The sequence below is a fragment of the Cystoisospora suis genome, assembly GCF_002600585.1.
Source record: "Cystoisospora suis strain Wien I chromosome Unknown contig_1865, whole genome shotgun sequence".
Taxonomy (NCBI): domain Eukaryota; phylum Apicomplexa; class Conoidasida; order Eucoccidiorida; family Sarcocystidae; genus Cystoisospora; species Cystoisospora suis.
Window position 1 is genome coordinate 542 of NW_027154665.1, and position 18220 is coordinate 18761.

Below are 18220 nucleotides of genomic sequence, written 5' to 3' on the forward strand. Positions count from 1 at the left end.
CTCCTAGGTGTAGGTTTGTTACACGGGAGGTCAGCAGGGATATCTGACGTTTCGCCCGTAGGTGCGTGTCACATAAGCACGCAACCCTAGAGCCGAGGTGAACATCGGTTCATGAAGAAATTACGGCTCGTACACTGTACGTATGCAAAAACTCACGTAGCGTAGTCTCCGTGGCGGGCTCCACTCACTAGGAGTCTCATTTTCTGGAGCACCATGCTTAGTGGAAGGGTATCAAGGCAGGCGGCCGCATTCTTCTTCAGAGGCGCCAAACATGCACCGGCAGGAGGTGCCTGGGCCACAGATCCGAAAGCGCGACTGATAGCCAGCAGCATCTCCAGGGCTCTGGCACCCTACGAAGCCAAGCGCGCAGATTAAGACCGGAAAATCTTCCAGCAGAGCTGCTGGCTAACCTAGGGGGGCTTCTTGTTGCTGCTGCTGCATGCAGTCGTTGGCCCTTCGTCTTTCTCAGGACACGCACTCAACAGAACTGAATCAAAAGGGTTCGTCTGCCTCTCCATTCATGCAGACTTGTGGCCTTCCTAGGCCTTCTCTCCTTTCAGGGAGCGATGCTGTAGTCCTGGAAAAGACCCAATAAAAAGCCCTTCACGCGAAGTTACTGCTCGGCCCAACAAGACATGGGGCTGCCCCCGCATGGGCGGTTCTCTGGCAGCGTGCGGACGGGTGCCGTCTCCCTTGCAGAACCTGCAACGCGCAGCATTCCTTCCCTCATTATCTCTCCGCTTCCAGTACATCGCCCATTGGAAATTGCAAACTCGGGGCCAGACGGCTAGCTGAAGAGGAAGGAGATGAAAACTGTACTCCCGGAGCTAAGAGCTGTCCTCAGTGTTGTATGGTTTTCTTTTGAGTCGCTGTGGCTTCTGCCTCCATGTTTGGGACCTCTCCGCTCGTCTGTACGTGCTCTGCGTTTGCTGGGATCCCGGTTATCTCCGTACGGCGGCAGCTGATCAGCACTTGCTGCGGTTGTGTCAGCCTTCCCCGGTTTCAGGAAATTAGCCCGAGACGTAGGACCAAGTTCCGAGTAGGAGGACCCAACCCTTGTAGCGACGAGTGCACTTGCCTGTTTGTGGCCCTGTAGCACTCGGTACCGTGCAGAGAGGAGACTTCTTCGGCTGCTCAGTCTCACGTTCCCGAATCTCTCTTCGCTTCTAATAACAGTCTGCAAACCAACTACTTCAGGGTTCTCCGGACAGCCGTAGGGACCTTTGCACCCGGGTTACAGCAGATTCCTTTCTCCATTGTAGGCGTCACCCAGGTCTCGACGTCTTTCACCTTGTGCACTAGTCATTCCCCCACCTTCCCTCCTCCCCTGTGTGAGTCGGGAGCCTCGCGCCTCTGCATGGTTCCTTGGCTACAGCTTTATAAAAGAAAACCAGAGACAAGATTCAGTCTGCCGGAAATTTGACGCCTGACGAGGCCCCTGTGTTCCCAGCTCCTTCCCACCTATCTGTAGCCTCCGTCCCAAACAGTCTGGTATGATGATCGTCCTGTTAGCACTCCCAGACGTTTCTAGAGCGCAGGCGCTGTTCCTGCAGCCAGCCCACGACCGGCGCACTTGGAACATGTCACAGGCCTTACTCGGGGAGCAAGAGACATAGCAAGGACGCTTTTGACGTCCGTTTTCCCTGCTTCCGAAAAGCTTTGTTGTGCGACACTGCCACGGCAACGGCTGCTAAGGACGATGTGCTACAGTTTATATTGATATATTCACCCATTCATTTCTCCCGAAAGTTCGTCACCACATTCTGATGGCGTCTCCCGGCGTGAAAGGGAGGAGAGTCTACAGCTGTTGCCGTCTACAAGTCACTTCGCTTCTCCGTTGGTTTGTTCTCCTTCGAGCTCCCCCGAGTCAAACACATAAAGTGTCTATTAAGCGGACAAAGCTGGTGTCATTCGTTGTGGCTTCGTTTGTTACCGTTTGTCTTTGTATGTTGTTTCCGTTCGTATCTCATGCGCTACCACTTCCCACTGACGGGTACCCGTCGTCCCGCCCCCCTGTATCAAGTCTCCGCTCTCTCCCTTCTTTGCGACCTCACGCTTTTCATTCTTTTTCCCCAACAGCTTCGCTGGCTTCTCCGTCGACTACTAGTTTGCGCGTGCCTTTCCACTCTGCCGTCGGCCCTCCTTCCTCCCTCTCTGATCGTCCCAGATTCTCCACGTCTCCTTGCTCTCTGGTGAAGGGAAGCAAACACTCTCTCTCACACCAAGCAGCAGAACGATCTTACCCCCGAGTCTTCTTACCGGTAGCTCATGGTCCTCAGCAGCCGTTGCCGTGGCAGTATCGCGTGGGAGGCGTCTCTCCAGGAGCACAGTCCTACCTCCTCAGCAGCAACGTTGTCGCTGCTTTTTCTACTTCGTCTCCGTGTTCCGTGGGGCACCCCCAGTTCTTCACAGTACTTCATAACGTCCCCATTGCTTCGCACGATGAAGCTTCAGGGAGGAGACTCATCTCTCAGCGAGACCGCGAGTGGAGCCACGCTGGTCAGACCAGTCCTAGGGTATCCAGAGCGTTGTTTTCGTGGTCATTGCCTTCCCGCCTCTCTCACTTCGAAGGAAGGGACGGGGTCACGTGTTTTAGCCAGACGGCTGTTCTCAGCCGCTTGCATGAGGAGGGTGGCAAAGACGTAGCACGAGCTGGCGAGCAGGAGGCTCCTTATCCCTCTTTCATCGTACCGTCTCCTCATCCTCCCCCGCCGGCAAGGGGAGAGAGGCCTTCTGGTCAAACCGCATCAGAAGAATGCAAAGAAGGAGAAGGAGCTCGACAGAGAGCAGAAGAGTGGCGTGTCAATCGGCGTGTGCTAGAACTTGGGGATGATGAGTTGGGGAAGCGCATAGAAGAAGAAAGGAGGGAGATTCAGGAGCGATGGCATGCGCGCCTTGAGGCGGAAGAAAACAGGGGCCAAGATCAGCTTGACGGGGAGAGAGAAGAACAGCTCAAACTCATAAAGGCTTGCCCTTCTCCACCTTGTAAGTTCTCTCCGCCATAGACAAGACGTAGCGAGTAGAGGGGCGTGGAATGAGAAAAGAAGAAGGAAGTGCTCCTCATTAGCAGTTCATTATGCAGGGACAAAATCCCTAGCCAGATACCGTGCGTCACTCTGTCCACAAGTCGCGTTGTCCAGCGAGAAAAAGATAAAAGGCTCAAAGGTTCGGTAGAAGATAACTTGCAGCACCTCAGGCAAATCAGGCAGTGGACGGGCAAAACCGTGAACGTGTGCTACTACGGAGTCTGAGTTGGGTTATCACCCGCACAGTCACGCGTGACGTGTTTGACGTTCCCTCCTCGGTTGCACGGCCTGTCAGGAAGGGCCTGAATTCGAATAGTGAGTCTCTCTTGCTGTCACCGAGAAAACGGCGAAATCGTCAAAGAGGAACTGTGGTTTGCTCGTTAGTGCGAGGTCACCGGTCACAGTGCCTACCAGAAAGATTTTACGGCTGTGTCTCAAGGCTTGTAGTCGATGTTCGCGCGCCTTAGTACTTCTAGCTGCGGCTGGGAGCGGTGCTTGAGACCTGCAACTCAGAAGGGGTTCGTCGACGTGTACGCACTATGCAGCCCTCCCCTTGGAGGCCCGATCCGGCAGGTTGTTTAGGAACCTGAGTGCTGCGTAGCTCAGACTCGGAATGCTGAGCCTTAATTCAATGGCGTCTCCCATTGTTCCGGTGGCCTTTCTGAATATGAAGGCGTATGTGTGCCGGCAGACGCAACCAAGACTTCATCGGGCAGAGTGTGCCTTCTGTTTTCTTTTCAGGGGCTTACGTGTTTCGCAAGCTCCACGTCGATCCTCACCCACCTCTGAAATACGACTTTCGAGTCTATCAACCGTACTTCAAGAGCTTAATCGTAAGAGCTAAGTTAAATACGTTTGTGTCTTCGTTAGGTCCACTGTGCTGTAAGCCTCGGCTGCCCGACTGGAAACTGAAAGTAAAGTACACTCGTTTCCACGTCAGTTGAAGAAGGAGGCATCACCACGAGCAGACGCGAACATGCATGCCTGTTGCTTAGTTCGATCAAATAGCACCGCGTCCCTTGACACCGTAGCCACACCGCTTTGTCAGTACTTCTGTATCTGGTGTGTCCGTATGTCCATTATCCGCATTCAAATATATGTAAGTGGGTACTTTTATGCACTCGCTTCAACAGAAGAAAGAGCTTTTCACAGTCTTTTCCTTAATACACTTGCGTCGCCGTTCCTCCCTGGTGACAGCCCGGTTGACATGCGCACTGGTACTTCGCTGAGACACCATGTGATGCTGACCGAGTTCCGCAAGCACGCTGTGTCTTCGCCAGAAAGGCCGCCCTTCTGTAATAACTCTGGTTCATAATTTCATCAATCTACATTCTTAGCTCAAGAAACTGAACCTTTCATAATTCTATATCTGCATTCGTAGAAAGTCTCTGGTTGGATATCCGTGTGACAGCCTATCTATGCATATACCTACGGCGAGAACAGAAGTGTTTTTAAAAGAAAAGGGATGTTTAGCCGGGAAGTCAGCGCCTAACAGAAACGTATTCATAAAGTCACGGTCAGGGATTCGGTGCCCAGCCCTATGTATATAGGTAGAAAGAAGTTACCATATCCCCCGTACAGAGCAGGCATTAAGAACATAAAGATCATAGCTAGACCGGGATGTATCGTAATAATAACGTTATACGTAGAAATCGTTTCTGCACAAATACTCCGAGAACGGCTATTCTAGAATCAGATACAGATCGCTAATTAGACTGCGCCTTTTCCCAAGGCAGTAACCCGGTCTCCGTGCGTGGTTGTGAGAGGCCGCCTTGCCTACTTGACATGCTGTTGTATAAGGCCACTGTGCCGCTCAAGGGATCGTTGCTCTTCCAACGCAGCTGGCCTGACGCGCGTGTCGTTCTTTACAATTGTCCCTTGTCGTGCGAATAGGCCTTCCCGACAAGCACTTGCTTGGCTATCCTGCCTGACTAGAGTGAGGTGTAGCCTGATTTCTTGAACGCGTGTCCGATGCGTTTCTGTTTTCCTCTCGCCATCAGGAAGCGTCAAAACCTTTCATCAGAACGAAAATTGTCCCCCTCTCTACTCTCCAAGTAAGCCCTACTGAACTTCACTGCCGCACTAGCAGCCCCTGCCATCTCGCTGTTGGCTGGAGCCAGAGAAACTCACCGAAATATTGGTGGTACAGGCTTGAAGAGGAAGCCTCAGACCAAATACCACTCGCAACCCTCTACATGCCTTTAGACTCCGTCACACCTCTAGGCAAGAGTCACTAGCAACACTGCAGAGTAGAGTTCCGCAGTGCCGCCAGTGACTCTCAAGCAAACATGCTACTACCACACCACATCTTGGCGAGCTGGGCCTTCTTGCAGTGACTACCTATGAAAGCGGTTACCCGCGCTTGTTTTGTCTGCTAGTGGGCCTGACGTATCTGCTGAATGGAGGCATGTCCAAGGCTCAAGGCGTGAGGCGCCGCTCGGCTGCATGCATGGTTTGAGGTCTTTCTCTTACAGTGCAGAAGATGTTATGTTACCGGCACGCCTGCAGCTGCTAGAATGAAGAAACAGCGGTCTGCCGCATCTCAATAAACCAAGCTTTGTGATGCGGGCTACACCGGGACTCTGAAGGGGTGCTCTAGTGACTGCCTGCTTCCCGTTCCTAGACCTCATCATGGCCACATACGTATAAGGGTCTCCGTACCTTTCGCATGCGTATCTAATGTCGCGGACAGTTTAGCCCGCCTGCGTCACTAGCTGTGTGCCTGTAAGAGTACTGCCTAGCAACCACGGTTCAGTCCCTTCTGTTTTCACTCCAGTCCTCTGTCCTGGGGGCCGATCTCACTTACTGTGTATGTGGCGGGGATCTTCAGCATTTGAAGGTTCCGTGCTATGGCTTAGCATGGTATTCTCGAGCGTCGTCAACCTCAGGCCGGATACTTCATTCTCTGTCTTACTGTTTCCAGAGACTTTTTGAACGGCGGCGATCTCGCGAGTTCTCTCTTTCTTCTGGATTTCGCTTCAAGCAAATTCAACCCCTATTCGCTCATAATGCCGGCTGTAGTGCCTTCTATTATTTTCATACATGTTTCTCCGCACTCGCGCCCTCTTTTCTGAACGCCCTGAGGCGTACGAGCGTTTGCCGCATTGAGGCCTTGGCCATAACGGCGGTGAAGATTGAAGGAGCCAAGCACGAGTTTTATTCACTTCCTGGAATCCGAGAGGACATTGTGGATGACATTTTCAATAACCTGGGAAAAGTGATCTTTAGGGAACCTCGATTCACCTTCGTCAAAAGAAGCGAGATTGAATCGTGGCTAGCGGCCAGGAGGGGGCAGTATCACATGATGGTGGAGCAGGGACCGCGGAGAGAAGGAAAGAGAAAGAAAAAAGACGGGACAGCCGCCCCTGCCGGGCGGACTCACCCAGGTGACACTCCAGAACTCCCTCCCGGCACGATCCTAGTGCATCGTAATAAAAAAGATCAGCAAAAAACAACACCTGGCTGGATGTCTGTCTTGTCAAGCTATGAAAAAGCCAAAAGGGAGAACTCAACTCTTGGAGATGAGAGGCAGCAGGGGAAGGGACGAATAGGAATGGGGCAGCAGGAAGAGGAAGATGATGATGATTTTGAAGCGTACTATCGCATTCCTATGCCGCCTCTTCCTCCAGCCAACTTCACGCATCCCTTAAGAGCCAAGCTCCGCGTCAAAGGTCCTTTAGTGGCAGTTGCAGGACACATTCAACTCCCTGAAGGAGTTGAGATTCTGAATAAGAATCAGTATCTTTTCACAGTGAATTCTGGTTACTACGTGAATATGGACTTTAAGATCGAAAGAATCATGGAGTATGTCATGCCTGAATACGGCTACGATTCACTCGAGAGAGATCGCGATGAGGAAGGCTTCATCTACTTCACGAATCACGTGTCTCCTATACCCATTTTCGCCTACGCCGCCGAGAGACGAGGCGAATCAGTACACACGAAATGGGACGCTGTAGACGAGAACGCCCCAATAGGAGAGGAACTCCCACATGAAGAGGAAGGAGATGAAGATCTCAGTCCAGAGGTCACAGCTGTCTTGCGTGCGGCAATGGCTGGAGCTCCGGCAGCTGTTGCTCAGCGCTTTTCGCCCTTACTTCATGAGGCAGAACGGTCTCCCGCGAGAGATACTGATTGGAACAGCGCGCCAAGCAACCAGGAGAAAGGTGGAGGTGAGAGCGTCAGCTCCAGAAGAGACGAATTCGTTTTGAGTGAAGGTTATCGAAGCCTAGGTGTCGACCGCAAAGAAAAGAAGACGAAAGACGTCGGACGGAGTGATCTGCGAACCGCAGAACCAGCCATTTCCTCGCCGCGTTCACCTTTAGCAGTTTCCGAGACTCTGCCCGCAACCTTCAAAAGCGAACAGTCCTCTCGTCACCATTCTTGGACTCACAAAGATCGTTACAGATTCGTGGAGGCTACGGAGCAAGACAGAGAGGCTTATAAGAGAGAGTATCTGGAGAATGACTTGCCTTATCAAAACCTTGGAGAAGTGGTAACTCTAGAAGTTCAGACAGATGGAAGCATTACGCCTAGAGAGGGACTCTTGCGGTGCTGTGATGACCTCATTCAACAGGCCCTGGCCATCCAAAATGCGCTCTACAATCACTGTTACATTGGGGTAGACGGAAACAACGAAGAGGAATTTGACGATCCCGATTGGTACCAAGACCCGCACCGGTGAGCGCATGCGAATAACAAGGACAGTAGGCGTAACTTGAGTAGACCAGACATTTCCAGTATAAGCAGCACTTCCTGAATATCTTAGCTAGAGCGACGCTGCCATTTCAGAGTTTAGCGTTCCCTTCTATACAGCCTTGCAGTGCACAGTGTGTCTCCAACCTCTTCTTTAAGAGACCAACGGACAGGCGTCGCCACGTCTCTCCTGAGGTTGGATGTGCTTTCTCGCAAGTAGAGGCGGCTGGTAGAGGGGACACATAAAAGTGAGAGAGATTCTATAATCGACCGCGACTATCTGACTCAGCTTGTTCTCAACGGGAAGGTGAACCGAGGCGGTGCTTATCAGCTGTGAATTTTCTAGAGCTACTGTGTCGATTGCTGTTCCCTGCTCCAGGTATGTAGGCGTCCCCTGGAACCCGTACAAGGGATCGGCCGCTCGCACTCAACAACGGCAGGACTTCTTTTTCAAGCCCGATGTTCTCCGTCAGTACAATATTCTCCGAGAGAAAATTGATCAAAGAAGAGAGGCCTACGCGGCAGCGCAGCAACAGGCGAGGGACGGAAAACACCAGTGTTCTACGGAAGCGTCGGGGGATGGCTTCCATCCCTCAGTGTGGCCACCGCCGGGCCGTGGGCTAAGTAGTGATCAGTTTGTCATCCCACCTGGTTCAAGTGGCGTGTCAGCAGCTGAGAGGCAGAAAGCTCTAGAGGAAAGGCTGGCAGAGTCACGGGCGCGTTTGGAAGCAAGCAGACAGAGATTGCAGCAGCAGGGCTTGGAGGGTTTAGGCGGCAAGCCTGTGATGACTTACGGTTTGAGCGATGCAGAGCTGCAAGAGCGACTTCTTGATGAAGAAGAAGAAGAAGAGAGAATTGTGAACACAAGCGCAATTATTAGAAAGGAGAGAGACGAAGAGTGGAGAGACAAACAAAGGATGTACAGAGACCTCGCAGAAAATGAACCGCTAAAACGGCTTGGTGACGGAAAAGGTTTAGTACGCTACCCTCCAGACTCCAAACCGATGATGGAAGCTCCGGACTGGGTAATGAATGACCCGATGGGATCGCGCATGCCTCTGGGCTTTCATGAATTCAATGACGACTAAATATAACCTCGCTGATTGCTGTAGCCGTTGCTTGGCAATCGGGAGGGAATACAGGTCCTCGTTAGCTCTCCCCGGTGTAGTTATCCCTGCTTTAGGGCAAATGCGCTTCAAGGTTGGCTGTGGTCTCTTCTTCCCATGCAAAGCAGGCAGTTACAGCAGTACATTTGGCCATGTTGATGAAACGTGCAGTGTGGAGGATTTACGCCAGCAGCTACTTCCCGGTAACAGGCAGTTACCAGTTCCTTGTCGGCCCTGTCTGACGTGGACTCACACTGGACTTTTTTCTTCATATACGGGCAGAGGGTCCCCTTCCCGGGCGCTTTGAGCTGAACCGCGAGGAAGCACCGGCAAAAGCAGGTGAAGAAGCACCCGAGTGCAGTACCGCGGTAAGTCAGATGCCATGGATGACGCAGCGAAAGCCAATATCCTCTCTCATCTGTTTTGCGGTGAGACTTCGGACTACTGGTCTTCCCCGTAGAGTAGTTACGGAGTGGAATCCCACCTAAGTGCACTTGCTACGTAGGCGCTATCGGGTCGGCACCTCTGAGGATGGCAGGAAGCGATAGAAGCCAGTACACCTAGGCATTCGATACCGGCGTACGCAGATGTCGAGCGGCTTCCAAGGCTCCAGGCCTCGCAACCGGATTCACCAGGGCTGCAGTCGAACGCGAAGGGCGACAGCTGCCAGAATTCGCCTCTATCAGAGGCCGCAGCTACACAAAAATGGCTCCGGCAGGCGTGGACGATGCAACAGCGGCGTTTAGTCGTCGTCGGCTAAACCTGTTGGTGCAGTGGCTGCAGCTTCGCCTGCCATGCCGGCCGTCCCAGAGGCATACTATTACTGTGGTTGCTGGCTGCCTGCCGAGAGCAGGTACCAACCTCACCAAGTGATCCAGCTTCTAGCCTGCACGTGTGTTCGTCTACACGTCCTTGACCAGGAAAAAAAGAACACAGCTGACCAGAAACTGGCGCTGTTGATGTGAATCTACAGGCAGGGGAACTGCGTAGGTTTCAGCCAGCAGCCCGCCAACCCACGCGCTTCTGAAACGAAAAAAGCATTCCAGTCAGGATCAACCAATCCAGTACAGCAAAGCTAGAATTCGTGTACTAGTGACGATTCAACGACCCCGTAGTCGGCGTGAAAAAAGAGCCGCCAGTCGCTTGAAGTGGACAGACAGACCTATCGCTGATTGCAAGAACCTAACTAGACTACTACGGTTGAAGAGTCTCTTCACATTTAGTCGATGTGTGTGTCACCCTTCTTTCACAACATGATACCGGACTGGAGACGCTGAGCTCAACCTCTTTCATGATGCCTCCCTTCACTGTCTCACTAAAGCCAAGCGAGAACGGAATTGCACCATAGCAACACTTTACTCAGTTCAGAGTTTCTTGTTGCTGCATCATAATTCGGTTGCGAGCAGCCATCTTCTTTGCCTTCTCGCGTTTCAACTGGAGAATGTCGACTCGGCCAAGTGAGAGGTCCTCACGGATCCGTTCGTCTATCTCCTCAATCTCCTTCGCTAACTGGACAGCTTCTCTCTGGCATGCTGGTTTGGAAGCAGCAGCACTATCTCCTTTGTTGGATACTTCTGAGGGAGTTGTACCTATCCCGTGGATGTCCGCCTGCCGACTGCCACAACACGATCTTTGTCCGGCGTCGTCCTCAGCTTGAGACGACAGTACTTGACTTAGTGTCTTGTGTACTTGACTCTCTAAACTCCTGCCGGGGAGGGGCAGGCATTCCTTCCTTCCCGGCCTTGTACACCTGACAATTGCCTGGTTCCTCGGTGGCTGATAGAAGGATCTATCACTGCTTTTGCCCGGCTTTCGTGTCCTTCTGTCCGACTGTTGACGGGACTCACGGGGACAACTGACCTCTCTTTGCATCTCTCTTCGTCTTGACATGCCTGCTCTGTTTTGCCAGTTCTCATCTTCTCCTCTTGCCACTTCTTCTACTCTGTTTTCTTCGAGTGCAAGGGCTGTCCGTGTTGAAAGGGAATCACGAACAACTGCGTCACCCTGCTTTTTAGCTAGATCGGGCCGTGTTTCTTCCTCTCTGGCTACATATGTCTCTCTGCGTGGATCCGACCAGCAATCTGGCCTTCCCGGACCCTGACATCGAAGGCGAGACAGTGAGCGACGGGGGGGACGGGAGGCTTTATGATTGCCTTCAGAACCAGCGACAGAGGAAGAAAGGACAGAATGAGCATTGTCACTACGTTGGACAGTATCTTTGAGCGAAGACAAAGAAGAAACGGTGGGAGAATGGGACAAGAGAGGGGAGTGACGTCTTGTCGACTGAGCACGAAACTTCTCCGGAGATGTACAGTTCCCTCCGCCGTTTTTCCTTCCTGACTCTTCCACTGTCGTCTGTGTATCATGCGTGGTTCCCTCAGCTTCAGTCATCCTCCGGCGTCGTTCTCCTTTGGAGGCTCCAGTGTGACCTTCCCCTGTTTCTCCGCCGGCCCTCCCTCTCAAGTAAAGCTTCAGTTGGTGTATCCTCTCTGCTACAGTTCTATTTGCAGGCGCGCAACTCTCGCCACCACTACGACCGAGGCTGGAGGTGACACTTTGAGCATCATCGAAGTCATTTATAAGGCTGCTCCGGATCTTTTTTATTCTGTTCCCGCTGACATACAGTCTCTGAAGAGATGGTAGAAACCCGAGGGCGTTCGGTATATCGGTGAGCTCGTTATTCCGCACATCCAACGTTGCTAAAGATGACAGATATTGCCAGTCCGTCTCTGCTAAGCATTCGATCTTATTACTTGAGATGTCTAAAACACTGAGGTGTGCGCATCGACTCAAGAAGGATGCAGAAGGGACAGAGGGCTCATGGCTAGGAATGCCCGGTTTTACGTGAGAGCCAGATGCGACCTCACCATACGAAGAACCGCGAGAGACAGAGAGGGGACACGCGAGAGGCGAGTTTGAAGAGGAAGCTGGAAACGACGTGATTCGATTGTTTGCCAAGATTAAACGCTGGATGCTTGAAGGCGGGAAGGCAGACGGTAGATCTGAGATAAAGTTGTTCCTGAGATCCAACTGTCGGAGGCGTGAGAAGACCATACCGAAGCCCTCCGGTAACGACACCAAGCAGTTTGAAGCGCACTCGAGTACCTCGAGGCGAGAGCAAGGGCTACGAACTGGAGACGAAGGGGAAGGAGAGGCGGAGGCGTCACAAGAACCAGCGCACATGCACTGACCAACAGACAGCTGACGGATTTGGTTGAATGAGCAGATGAGAGACTGAAGTGCCGGGCAGGCACACGAAAGAAGCCGTCGAGGAATTTCCACCAAGCTGTTATGAGAGCAGTCTATCACTGCGAGAGAGTGGAGAAGGTGAAGGTCGTTCGGCAACCTCTGTAGCTTATTGTTGCCTATACGCAGTTCGACAAGCGCACTCAAAGAAGAGAAATTTGCTGGCAAGCTTATTAACGAGTTTCCTGTCAAATCGAGATGCTTGAGGTTGGGAAGGACGCAGAAAGCTTCAGGCAGGGACGTTAGTTTGTTCTCCCGAGCTATGAAAAACTGTAGCACGGGCCACAGTTCGTGGTACTTCACTTCAGCGCGGGGGCTACGCTCCACTTCAGCATCCGGCACGCCATACGGGAGCTCCCGTATGGCGTTGAAGGAAATATCGACTCTTGCCCAGTCACTCAGAGACCACCATTCCAGACCCAGAACTGCGGCAGCCTTTCCAAGGTCTAACGCCTCCTCGGGAAGAGCCTCGAGTCCGAGCATTGACAGATTCAAACACCCTCCTGCAGTGGTGCCCTCATTGCTGGAGCCGCATGCCCGACGCAGACGGGCCAAGAAAGCACAACGAGGGCCAGAGTCTCGAGCCGCAGTGTTTCCCGGCTCCAGGGGACGAGAATGCATGAATGGCGTACTCTGGTGAGGATTCAGCGGCTGAAGGGCAGTAGAAGACGGAGAACCAGTGTCGCGAGCGAACATGATGCCATAGAGCCGAGCGGTGTCCGGGCTTCCAAGAGACTAGACTGCCCCCTTAAGTGGAAGCCGTCGAAACGCAGCAGCCCCGAAGACAAAAAGAACAACCGGGATTAGCAGAGTCGAGACTAACCGCTGAACCGATAATACCGAGCGAGCGAAGATGCAGGAACTCAAACAACGCCACCTTCCATGGCGACCGACGGGGCCACAACGTACAACAGAAGCATTGTGGTTCCCTCTCTAACGCATCTTCCAGCTCAGTTCGAAAACTTTAGGAACCCAGCATTGTGTACCGCGTTTTCTGGAAGGGGGAATGGCCGGGCTGGTCATTACTCAGATTCCAGATGTCCGGCGTACCGCCACATACCACCCTAGACCGACCTTTCTTCTCCCATGGAGCAAGACACCACCAGATGTGTGCAAGCGTAACAGCAGTGGAAACACCGTGTGAACACCCTCGAAAGGAGACTGCTCCGTCAGAAAAAAAAATAATGCTCTTTTAATACGTGCCTTCGTTGAGCTCAATGAGAACTGCTGGCGCCTGATAGTCCGCTGTCCTCCTGGGTGCTTCGGGTTCCCTGTTGCAGATGTTGACACTCCAGAATCTCGACGTGCAACCAGGTTTTCCGGTGAACACGTAAACAGAGTATGCCTACTATTACATAGGCGAGCGAGGCTTCACGGCCTCCTGCCACAAACATGTTTTCCAGTTCGGAGCCCCCACTTTCGCAGGTATCACTTAATACTCGGGATGCGGGAAGTTGCAGGGGGCACAAGGCAACCTGGACAACCAAGCTTTTTTTCTACTCGGTTGCGATGTAGTGCTACGATTTGGAACGGATGGTGCGAAGACTCTGGGCAGTCCACACTCATCTCCTATACTGAGCCCGCGCCAGACGCTTCAATGAGGCGCTTACCACACGGGTGGCGCTGACACACGCGTACACAAACCAATTTCGGACACTCGTGACCCGTTGACGACTCGTGATAACATGTACGACATTGCGAAGCACTGTCACATGAGGCGCAGCGTTACAGTGCCCTCCGTTTCGACCACGGACACTAACTGCAGCAACGAGATGGCACCCTACCGTTGTGTTTCGCGTGAGCCGCCACCGAGTCATGAGTGTAGGGGACTGGTGTGCGTAGGCACGTGTAAGCGCCACACGCACCTGGAGAGCCTTATCGAAGCTTTAGGTGTGCAACAACCTACTAGAATCCCATCGTAGTGCTTGCAGCCGGAGTTGTAGTTCCGTGCCCTACGCCCACACTCAACTGCGTTCTTTCCTGCTCAACTTATCATTGGACGCAGTGAGCATTACTACATGTCCTCCACGAGTAGTAAGTTCCATTCTGCCCCCTGCATAATATCCTCACACCTCATGCTCTGTTTTTCACACTCCCACGTTCCCTACGTTGTTACAGAACTTAGCCCTACCTTCTATCGCACTGCAAGAACAACTGGAACTCCTGAACTCGTCCGTTCGGTTCCGTCCTACGTTTCTCTTGGGATTGCCCCATCCCCTCAGGGCGACTTTTTTCTCTAACCACCTGTTATTCTCTTCATCCTGTCGATTTCTCCACTTGCTCTCTGTCCCTCTGGCTGTGGCTTCTGATCCGTACCCCAACTTTATCGTACTAGGCTGCTCTACCAGTCCTCTTTCGCCCGGTCTTGTGCCTTGTTGAACTGCAGAAGAAGAGTCTTCTTCGTAGTCTGTTCATGTTGGGCTCTGACTAGCCTGCCACCCAAAACAGACTCGCTCGCCAGGCAACGAGGGCCCATGCGAGAGAACTGCCTGTGCTTCGGGAGAGAACCGTTTTCCTCCGAAGCACAGTGACGAAGAGATAATTTCTTCTTGATAAAACGGGCGAGCCTTGATTCTTTCCGAGCCAGAAGGGCAACACCTGTTCCAGAAAAAGTCCGAAGAGTTGTGGGTCCTAAAGGCTCGGTTGGCGACTTGCGGAGGAGACGCTGGACAGTCGGCTTGAACAGAGCTTTCTCACTAACCGTCGAAGAACCTGCGAGTATCTGTACATCTGACCGAGGTCAGTTAGTAAGGCGACGTGCGGACTGAAGTGACTGCACGTTGGCGCGGCCTGCCTTTGCCTACTCTGGCCCTGCGCTGTGTTCGCGCTACTTGATCCTAAGAAGATACATGCAGCAATAACCTAGTACTGCTGACCGGACTACTAGTACCTAGGACAGCTAAACCTTCAATGACCGAATCACCGGCGAGCCGGGAGACCGCCCGAGGTTCGTTCTCGCCTGCGGCCGTACAGGCGAACTCACTTTTCACGAAAAACCGTTTCCAACGTGTCCCATGGCGCCCGCCGCACATCCCCTGGGGCCCCCGAAACAAATCTTTCTCTCCGAGTGCCAAAGAAGCGCGGACACGCGAACAGCCTAACAGTTACTAAGCTGGACGAGCGCTCGTCTGCGGCTTGCCCAGACGCGTGAGAACCCCGGCACTTTTACTGATGTGCGTCGGGTGCTCTTTTTCAGCGGTAACAAACGGGTGCTGGTCAGGATGCCGGGCCTCAAGAGGGCGGGGTACCGCGACGCGTGCATTATGACTGTGCGTGTTCAACAGTACAGCTTGTATTGTAACAAAGCTACGCCTCAGTGTAGCACTCCTGGACAGACGAGTGCCCCACCCGGAAACCAACGACCGTAGAACGAAGAAAATGGTCTAATCTCGGCTGCTGGCCGTCGTAGTGTTACGTGACCCTTGTCGCCGGAAAGAACCAGCCAGACGGTATTACCCAGTCACGGGGAAGTGCTAATACGGTATCAACGCTAGAGAACAGTTCCGCCTTCGCTACAGGGAAAGCTGACAACTCAGAAAGGACCGCGCTTCAGCCCAACAGTCCATCCCGGCCTCAGCTATCTGATTGCTGGGCGTCTTCAAGATGTAAGTTACGGCTTTGCGCGTGTGCTATGGCAAACCGGGGCACCGGCGTTGCATGGCAATTAGCGCACTCTCGGTCATGTCTATCGAAAACAAGAAGGAAGCAAACAAAAATAACGCTCCCCAGAAGAGCAGTACTTGCAGGAGGTAGCTACCACGCCGGTGCGTCCAGAAAACTCTTTCAATACTGGGGACCGCACTTTTCCCGACTGCTTTTTCAAACAGCAACACAAAAAAATAAAAGAAAGCGAAGGAGACACCTCAAGTCCTCGCTGTTTTCTCTTCCTTTTCCTTTCCTTTTTTCTTTTTTATTCCACCCACTGCTCCGAGGCTCTGCGGTCGTCCGGCCTGCCCCGAAAGCTCGGCTGGCACCGGAGTTACATTCTCTCGTCTGTATCCCGTGTGTTCTTACGGAGTTCTTTGCCCACTTGTCACAGCTTGCCACAGCCCCGCTTAGGGTAGTCGCCGGTGGCCTTCCAACGGGGTAGAATCTTAGAATAAGATTTTGTAACCGGCCGCCAGCCGCTGGAACGCCGAAGGTGTTCCCTCCGGGTGAGTAGGCATGGGCTTTGTGTTTCGCTCCGGCACTCCCTGCTACCGTATATCACAAGTTTGCTGTCACGGTCACTACCGGTAGTCCACCTGCTGACTCCACGGGTGGAACCTGTCCTCCGACCCGTAGATCGGTCACTGCCACTCCAAGACAAGAACAACGTTTCGTGGCATGTGTGTCCTCAGTTGATGTCTTGTCTCCTCGTGGTGTGAGAACAATGCCTGCGCACCTGCAGCCGCCTGCGACGAGCAGTACCCCTGCTGCTTGGGCGCGGCTTGCCCAGTCTCCACCCGGACACCCGGGCAAATACCGTGGATACCGAAGAGTTGTGGTTTTGCCTCGAGCTGTGAGAGGCTCCTGCCCCTTCTGAGTTGGTCAGTGAGCTTAGTTTCGCCGATGAGTTGGGAGAGTTCGAAAGAACACCATCACTAGGTAGGGTAGGAGAAACGTGATTCCCCCTTTCAGTTACCCCCCCGTCGTCGAAGGAGGGGCACAGGTTTGGGAGGCCGCTGCACGCTGAACTAACTGGAGACAACACGCGGTTTCCCAACCCCGGACGGAGGGGCAGCATCCCTGCCATGATGTTGTAAGGGGTTCACGGGCGGCAGGTGGCTTAGCCTTTCTTGAATGCTCCAATAGTATAGCATACTAGGCTGAACCTGCCGAAGCACACGGAGGTTTTGAGCTAGACCGGATTTGGCGTGATCTCCTGTCCCTAGGTACCCTCTCTCCGCTTAATGCGGGGGGCAGCGATTCCCGATCAAGCGTTTCAAGCACAGATGTCGAACTCAGTCGTGCGGTCTTCTTCAGGAACGAGGCGGAGCCTCCGAGGCCCGCAACACGGCGACGGCGCGCTGCCGCTGCTTGTCTGGCCGGCCTCGGATATTATGGTCACTGTACTGACAGGCAAAGGCTTCTTTATTTTCGACGGACAAACCCGCTCACGGAACGCCAGACTCGCTCGCAGCATTGTTCGTCAGAACTGTGTGGAGCAAATTTCCGGGGTAGTGGCGGCGGCTGACCTAAACTCGACGCGCTCGCCTAGGAAAGGCACGCTACACCAAAAGGCCACCACTCGCCTGCGCTGATGCAGAGATGCGGGCTCACGCTAGAGCCTGTCAGTCGTTTTCTCATTCTGCTCCTCTTTGGAAGACGCCAAAGGGGATGCGACCTCTGATGCAGGGCGGTCTTTAGCGCCTCCCCAAGTGAGGCCGTGGCATTTCTGATGTCGCGCTGGAGCACGCCCTAGCAAGGCGTGCCCGGGCCGCTATGCGGCATCTACTTGCCAGGGCTACCCCGTTACTTCCCGTGAACTCGTCCTGAAGCGTGTGAGTTCTTCCTACGCTTTATTTTACTCATTGCTTCCTCGGATCTTGTTTAGGCCGCAGTTTTGGCGGCATGACCTACTCGCGGCAGTCGGCTGCGCAGCGCGCTTGTGCTGTGTCTCCACCAGGGCACTACATACAAACAAACTACGACGACCTCTGCAGATAGATTTCAGAGTTCCCGCCCGTTTATGGGTACCCACTTCTTGATTTTCTCCACTTCGTTCCTCAAAGACAGGCATGGTCGTTTCCTGCGTTTGGGAATAGCCCCACAGTTCGAGCTCTTTCGTTTATTATTTTTTTTTCCCGGGCGTCGTCAGGATTGTTTCATGGGACGCAGTCTGACAGGTGGTGAAGACCGTTTTCCTCGACAGAGAGCAGCGCCGGATGTTTTTTTTTTGTGTTTTTTCGGCTAAATTCTCGTGTGTCACTCCTCATGGCGCCTTCCTTTTGTTCTCTCCGTTCTCCGAGTTCCGGCACTCCTTTTCTGAACATCTCATCCGTCCTCACTTCCTTACACATTTCCTCCAAGCCATTCTCGACTTTCGCGCTTTTCTCGGGTGTCGCTCTTCCTTCGGCTCGTCGCGCATTACTTCACCTGCCTGATGTCTTTCTTTCTGCTCTCTTTTGAAAGCGGGACCTTTTCTCATCTAGGAGTCGCCAACTC

General features: G+C 53.1%; 3 protein-coding genes across 3 annotated transcripts; 2 read left to right on the top strand and 1 right to left on the bottom strand.

The window, feature by feature from the left end:
* Window positions 1-372: 372 nt before the first annotated feature.
* On the top strand, window positions 373-8994 carry CSUI_004116 (dna-directed rna polymerase alpha chain rpoa). The gene is made up of 5 exons (XM_068064311.1): window positions 373-2985; window positions 3768-3859; window positions 5027-5080; window positions 5950-7706; window positions 8101-8994. Exons 1-5 carry the CDS (start codon window positions 1767-1769, stop codon window positions 8807-8809), a joined length of 3831 nt encoding a protein of 1276 aa, XP_067923711.1. The 5' UTR covers window positions 373-1766; the 3' UTR covers window positions 8810-8994.
* Window positions 8995-9727: 733 nt separating this feature from the next.
* CSUI_004117 (leucine rich repeat protein) lies at window positions 9728-13072 on the bottom strand. Its single transcript, XM_068064312.1, has one exon. The coding sequence runs from the start codon at window positions 12767-12769 to the stop codon at window positions 10187-10189; it is 2583 nt and encodes an 860-aa protein (XP_067923712.1). The 5' UTR covers window positions 12770-13072; the 3' UTR covers window positions 9728-10186.
* Window positions 13073-17009: 3937 nt separating this feature from the next.
* On the top strand, window positions 17010-18219 carry CSUI_004118 (uncharacterized protein). The gene has a single exon (XM_068064313.1). It carries the CDS (start codon window positions 17116-17118, stop codon window positions 17314-17316), a length of 201 nt encoding a protein of 66 aa, XP_067923713.1. The 5' UTR covers window positions 17010-17115; the 3' UTR covers window positions 17317-18219.
* The last annotated feature ends 1 nt before the right edge of the window (window position 18220 follows it).